The sequence below is a fragment of the Barbus barbus genome, assembly GCF_936440315.1.
Source record: "Barbus barbus genome assembly, chromosome: 40".
Lineage (NCBI taxonomy): Eukaryota > Metazoa > Chordata > Actinopteri > Cypriniformes > Cyprinidae > Barbus > Barbus barbus.
The window spans coordinates 26,404,230-26,411,729 of record NC_136718.1 but is presented as its reverse complement, the minus strand read 5'-3'; the positions used below and the strand labels follow the sequence as shown (position 1 = coordinate 26,411,729).

Below are 7,500 nucleotides of genomic sequence, written 5' to 3'. Positions count from 1 at the left end.
TTTCAGGAAAGTGTCCTGATTTTAGTACGAGATTGAATATTTTCAGAATAGCATCTTTCAGTTTAGAGCTGCAATATTTCAGCATCTCATTAGATATTCTATCCAAGCCACAGGATTTTTTATTTTTTAGGGATTTAATTTTGCCTATTAGTTCATGTAATGCTATGGGTTTGTCTAAGTGGTTTAGCTGCTCTTTTGTGGGGAATTCTAGGTCATGTAATTTGGAGGTCAGATGTTTTTGGGTAACGGTTGGTTCATTTTGTGAATAGAGTTTTCCGAAATGTTCAGTCCAGATGTTTGGGTCGTGGATGGGAATGTGTTTAGCTTCTTTGGATTCATCTAAATTATTCCATAATTCCCAAAAAGAATTTTGATCGACTGCCTCCTCAATCTTGTTAAGCTTTATTTTCATGTGATCAGCTTTTTTCTGTATTAGCAGTGACTTGTATAGTTTAAGGGTTTGTTGATATGTGGCTCGTGTTTGTTGGTTTGCAGGGTCTCTGTGTTTTTTATTTGAAAATGATTGTAATTCTTTTCTTATTTTTTGTCATTCTTTATCAAACCAACCAGCTTTAGCGATTTCTTTTACATCTTACACCTTTTTTAGGGCTTTTCTGATCACTGTAGAAAAACTTTTAATTAATTGTTCTGTTGCTTAATTGATTGTTTTCTTCTCTTCACCAAATGAAGTCAGTAGAAATGAGTCTATCATGTTCTCCTCATGAGTGCTGTGGAGCTCGGCTTCATATTGGGCAGGTCTTTATTCCATATACATTTGGTGGGGAGGTGGTACAGTTTAACCTTCTGCTCTGAAGATGGCAGAAGATTCACTGACCTGTTCAGACTGAGGACTATGTGACTGTGGTCTGATAACAGTAGCTGTGGCATCACTGTGAAGTAGTTGATTTTACTTTGGTCTAGATCTGTAATGGCGTAATCTACTGTGCTGCTGCAGATAGGAGCAGTAGGTGAGTCGACCCAGAGAATCAGCCTTTACTCTGCCGTTAACTATGTATAGACCCAGGCTTTTGCAGAGCTGCAGGACCTGTTTTCCATGTCTGTTTACGGTGTTGTCATAATTCTGTCGTGCTTTAGTAAAACGTTTTTGTTGGTACATATGTGAACTGTTACTATATTTATCTCCATCTGAACTAATGTAGTCCGCTTCTCTCCCTGTTCTAGCGTTCAGATCCCCATTAACAGAACTGGGCCTAGAGACTGAGGGTATATGATCTCTGACTGTAAGCTTGAGAAGAGGTCTTCATTGTAATAAGGCGACTCATGTGGAGGGATATATGTGGCATATAGATAGAGGTCCTCATCTGAACACAAAATCTCTTTTTTAAGTTTTATCCAAATGTGTTTTTCCCTTTTTCACAGGCTGAATGTACTGCCACAGATGGTCTTTGAACCAAACTATGATTCCTCCTGAATCTCTTCTGTTTTTAACATTAGGCTGTTTGATTGATGCTATACGTAGCTCTCTGTAGTTTGGAGGAGTGTAGGATTTGGATCTGAACGACTCCATGTCTCAAGTAATATAATTATATCTGAACTATATACAATATTAACAAAATCAGAGTTTGTCATTTTCTCCCCAAAAGCTGAAGAGAACATCCCTTGAATGTTATAACATGTTATTTTAAACGATGACATTGAGTATTATTGTAATTACCAGAATAATGTACAAGTTCATGACACAATCATGTAAATATATAGATTAATCAATTAAAAAGGTAATATAGAGAAATACAGTGAGTGGATCCATTTTACAAATGTTACATTTTAAAAATAAGTAAATAAGCAAAATAAATAAATGAATAAATCATTAAGAAATAATGATCATGCTTGACTATAAACCCATTGTATGCTTAAGATAATAGATTATCACATATCATTTTCAGCATGTTTTTTATCTGGATAAGGTCACTGGAGTCTGATCTACAGCGGCGTAGCTGTCCGTTTGGCTGCCAGTGTGAATAATAATGTGTGACGGGGCACCGAATACACCCCCTCTCTCTCTCTCTCTCTCTCTCTCTCTCTCTCTCTCTCTCTCTCTCTCTCTCTCTCTCTCTCTCTCTCTCTCTCTCTCTCTCTCTCTCTCTCTCTCTCTCTCTCTCACACACACTCACTCATGAGAGCTCGGGCAGATTATTACACGGCCCTCTGGGATACTTCTGTGTGATTAGTCAGTTTAATTGAGCGCAGAGCTCTGCTGGTTTGACATCTCTGCTGAATACAGTCATCCACGCTCTGATCAATATTTAGTGATCATTTCTTTATCTTGAGTAGGTCATGTGATCAGCATCTGCATCAGGCTCCTAATCAGCCTGATGGGGTTTATTTTGCAATAAGGATCGTTATCTCCTATCTGTAGTTGTAGCCATTTTCAAATTATTATTATTTTTGTAATATTTTAATTTATTATTATTATTATTATTATTATTACAATAGTATTGTATTATGCTTGTATGTATATGTATGTATCAGGGTTATTATAGTTAACTAAAACTATTAAAAGCAATATTGTTAATTGAAATAATAATAATATAGATTGTATTTTATTTCATCTTTATTATTATAGTGTGTATCTGGGTTATTACTGTTAACTAAACCTAAAATTATTTGAAAACAACATTATTGTTATTTGAAATAAGAATTAAATATAAATATTAGATAAAAGTTATAAAAATGTAATTTATTCAATTAAAAAGTAATTAATTATTTTTTAAAAATATTATTATTTTTAATTTATTAAAATAATAAATTTAAATAAAAATAAAATGTATTAAAGAAATATTAATATATACTTTTAATATTTTGTCATTGTATTATTTATTTTTAACAAGTTTATTTATTTTTCAAATGGTTTTAGTTACTATAATAACCCTGGTTTGTTCTTTGATTAATATTTTTCCTAACAAAACTAAAAAAATCTTGATTTTTAATGTTTTTAAAGCATTTTGATTGTTAGATTATTTTAATATAAGTATTTAATCTAATTATTTATAATCTGATTTAGTCTGCATTATTTCAGTTGACAGATTTGATGCTGGAGTCTGTGGTAATAACAGTGAGTCTCTGTGTCTGTGTTCAGCTGTCAGTCTGACGAGTGTCTGCGAAGAGACCCGAGATACGAAACAAGCGCCTCAAACCACTGAACACGTGCCTCAGCGGTATGACACCTCACAGTGAGCCTCACTGTCTACACAGCATCTTAACTCAACCTCGTGTTAAAGGAGTAGCTCACCCAAAAATCTCCTCACCCTCAGTCCATTCAAGATTAGTGAATGGGTGCCGTCAGAATGAGAGTCCAAACAGCTGATAAAAACATCACAATAATCCACACCACTCCAGTCCATCAGTTAACATCTGGAGAAGACAAAAGATGAAACAATCCAGCATCAAGATGTTTTTAACTCAAATACGAGTCTATAATAACGCTTCCTCCAGTGAAAAAGTGTCCTGGTCTGAATCAGGAGAGAAATCTGCACAGATCAAGCAGCGTTTACAAGACAAAACAGATCTAAACTTTAAAGCTTTTGCCGTCTTGAGACATTAACTGATGGACTGGAAGTATTACTGGATTGTGATGTTTTTATCAGCTGTTTGGACTCTCATTCTGACGGCACCCATTCACTGCAGAGCATCCATTGCCGAGACACTGATGGAGTGACACATTTCTCCAATCACAGTTGATTTTTCACTTTTAATAGAACTGTTTTTATTGTAATTTGATTTGTTTCAAAGATGTTAATGCTTTCACTGCTCTCTGGTCTGTTTTCAGTGCGGACAGGAGCTGACGCGAGGAAACCGCCGCCATTTTTATCGTCGTTGTTATTCTGAAATCAGGATTTTTATCCGCTGTTGGAGAGAGTTTTATCCGGTCGGCGTTACAGTTATTTATTCACGCTGATAAGAAGAGTGTTCTGACCGTCCAGTGCGACTCCTCATGTACGTCCCAGGTTCCCCTGAGCTCATCTGGGATCTCTACACTAGGTTTTCCTCTCATAGATGAATCCCAATGCCATGATGTCAGTGTTTTTGTTCTTCAATACTTCAGAAGGGTGTCGTTCTGCAGAAAACGAGAGAGAGAGAGACTAATAAAGGTCACAAACGGTGATGTTTCTCATCAAACACACTCATCCGGATTTCTTGTGGAGTCTGATTTGATTCTGATGCTGACTGCCCCGGATGCATTGTTCAGATTTATGCCTTTCCTTTTATCACAGAGCATTAAATCACATCAGCAGTGAACATGCAGACTTCAGCTGTGTGTTTTACAGACACACCACAGGCACGGTCTGAACTATTCGAGGGACATTTGCCTAAATATTGTCTGTAAATACAGCAGATCGAATTAGACGCCTCCCTGACCGATGTTTGTTCTGTTCTGTTTGTAAGATGTGACAGAATCAAGTACATTAAACCCGAGCATTAAAATTATAAATGGTGTGTTTATACACAGGGCAGCTACATTATATTCACACAGTGACTCCGTGAGGAAAACGCTCTTTCACACACACACACACACACACACACACACACACACTATATCTGATCTGAATCCGGTGCTAACACAACAGACGCTGTCTTTAATGAATGCATTTAGCCGAAACACGTTCTAGCCAGACGCCCCTAGATTTGTATTATTAAGCACTTGCATGTGCTTCATGTGTGGATATTCCAGTGAATATGCATTAAACTGATCTTCAGTACACACTGGAGCTTGTGTTGTGATTTCGTTGGATTGCTGTGTTCAGACTTCATAATAATTACATCTGATGGCCTTCAAAATGCAGATTTAGAAAGCAGCTCACTACGTTTACTGCATCACAATGTCATGTACTTGATCTTTCATTTCCAATGTGATGAAACCAAAAGTTTATATAATGCATAATATCAATAGTGTGTGTATATATGTATATGTGTGTGTATAAATATAAATATATACACACACACACACACACACAGAAACATACATATATATATATATATATATATATATATATATATATATATATATATATATATATATACAATTAATATTATGTATTAGTACTAAAAATTAATTGTATTAAATTTAATACTATGTATTTAATACGGTTTAATATTTTAAATATACATTTACATTAGTGCTGTCAAACGATAAATCGCATCCAAAATAAACGTTTTTGTTTACATGTGTGTTTGTGTATACGGTGTATATTTATTATGTGTATATAAATACACACACATGCATGTATATATTTCAGAAAAACCTGTTAAGTTTATATATTAAATATTTATGAATATAATATACATGTAAATATTTTCAAAAAATAAACTGTGTATTTATATATACATAATAAATATAAACAGCACACACACATATTATGCAAACAAAAACTTTTATTTTGGATGCGATTAATCGCTATTAATCATTTGACAGCACTTATTTACATATTGAATATGTATATGGATTAATATATGTAAATATTAATATAATAGTATTCTTACTGTGTATGTGAATTTAAATATTAAACTGAATACTATATATTATACATATACAAAATATATAAATACTATTAATATTAAAATACACACACACTATTAATAATAAAAATGACAAAAAAAATACAAAACTTCTACAAAAATTCTCCTACTATGGCGAAACTCCAGCTCATGAATTATAATTACGCGACGTGACATGCGCCGGTCTGCTGGCCAATGAGCGAAGCCTGCTGTGGACGAGGCGTGGCTCGTATGACAGTTGCAAGCAGGTTACAAGCAAAGGACTCGATTAATATTCATGAGCGATAGTGTCGCCATAGTAGACCTTTAATTGACGCAAACCGTTGTGTAAAACGAATCTGAATGACAACGCTTCTGGGTGATTAAATGAATTATAAATACTATTACACTGTTTCTAATCACCAAGGGCGCGCGTGACGCGTCGATGGGCGTGTCCGGTGAACCAAACGTCACTCCTCCAACCGACGACGAAGCCGAGCGCTACCGACGGAGTCTTCAGCAGCGCAGACAGATCCAGATGTGTGGCTGTTAATGCAGGCGATCTCAGGGAATCACGCGCCATGGCTCGGGTCGGTAACGGAGCGGAACCGGAGGAGGTGAGTGTCTGTCCGTGTCTCCAAACCCCGTGAGCTCCGGACCGGTCGAGTCGGATGCGCTATTTAAGGAACTCGTTAGGTGATGAGACGCATAGGGCTCTTTTCCTCTCAGGCGCGGAAGTCGCGGGGCGTTTGTCTAGATTTCTTCATAAACTCGTCAGTCAGTGATTTTAATTACATATTGACTCGGTGTCAATAACAGATGTGCGCGTGTGTCATTTGTGTGTTTATGCAACGGCGATGACGTCATAAAGGTTAAAGCACGACGCGCGTGCACCTTAAAAAAAACCCGGCCGGCGTCGGTAACGTTACCGTGATACAGCGGGAGTATTAAATTTTTATTGCAATAATAACAAACAAAGAATACAGTACACACACAAAAATACAAAAAATCTTTCAATAAGAAAAAAATGATGGTTTTAATAATTAACAGAAGAAGTCATATAATATAAAAAACCTTGAAAAATAGACAGAAAGGAGTAAAAAAGAATAATAATAAGTATAAACATGGCACAATGTTTTTTTAATAGCTTTCTTGTTGAAATTGTATTTAAGTACAACTTCTGTCCTTGTTTGAAGATGTTAAAATGGGGTTTACATTTAGTATATTTACATTTATGGACATAAACCTTTCCAATAAATAACCAACATAATTCATATTTCAATCTCATATGGTTAGCCCCATAACTAGTGTTTCCATGGGATATTGTTATGATGATAATACGAGTAAAACAGCCTGGTGGGTAGTAATCTGGATTACATAATCAAATATCAAGTACTGGTAATTAGAGGATATTATATTTATATATATTCTTTTTATGGATTACATTTATTGATTGACCCCTGATTCTTTTTATTTTGTATAAATATTCCTCTCTAAAAATCCTACTGTGTTCTATATTCACAATATACAATAGTCGTTTAAATAAATGTGCAAGCCATGCTTATAAATTCGGGTGTAAATGAGATATGTAAATATTAGGAAGTTAATATTTCAATAATTTAACAAAACATTTGCGTGTTTACAGTTCGATGCCTCTAAATGCTTGCATTGAATGCCGGTAAACATTAATTATTTCTATATTTAGTGGTTAAATATTGCAATAATTTATTTTATGTTATGTTTTTAATTCATTATCAGCTTTTTATCAACAAACCCGCTGCAGTTCTTCAATTAAACCCAGTTTGGCAAACCCTGGTGTAATGAATTTAATAATGTTGATATAAAAAAAATGAAATCTATACTTTCTATGTCTTTGCTGTTTTATATCAGAATGGTATGTGTGATTATAAGTTCAAAACAAGTTAGATAAACACAAAGTAATCTAAAAAGAATAAAGAATAAATGGCCTAAACTGAGTATCCTAGAGAATAAGAGTTTTGATGTAAT

At 34.7% G+C, this 7,500-nt stretch overlaps 2 protein-coding genes across 4 annotated transcripts in view; both read left to right on the top strand.

The window, feature by feature from the left end:
* The window catches only part of LOC306859245 (PC4 and SFRS1-interacting protein-like), a 19,696-nt gene extending 14,970 nt beyond the window's left edge, over nucleotides 1-4,726 (top strand). The window contains exons 13-14 of one of the 3 annotated variants that reach the window (XM_079400186.1): nucleotides 3,098-3,176; nucleotides 3,788-4,726. In XM_079400186.1, the coding sequence (XP_079256312.1) occupies nucleotides 3,098-3,176; nucleotides 3,788-3,803 (95 nt within the window). In that variant the 3' untranslated portion in view covers nucleotides 3,804-4,726. Of the gene's footprint in view, nucleotides 1-1,182; nucleotides 1,288-3,037; nucleotides 3,177-3,787 lie in introns of those variants that run through there. The other 2 variants (XM_079400185.1, XM_079400187.1) reach the window with 2 other exon arrangements.
* Nucleotides 4,727-5,784: 1,058 nt separating this feature from the next.
* ttc39b (tetratricopeptide repeat domain 39B) overlaps nucleotides 5,785-7,500 on the top strand; it is a 19,925-nt gene continuing 18,209 nt past the window's right edge. The window contains exon 1 of the mRNA XM_079400192.1: nucleotides 5,785-6,110. Within this exon, the coding sequence (XP_079256318.1) occupies nucleotides 6,075-6,110 (36 nt within the window). The 5' untranslated portion in view covers nucleotides 5,785-6,074. The remainder of the gene's footprint in view (nucleotides 6,111-7,500) is intronic.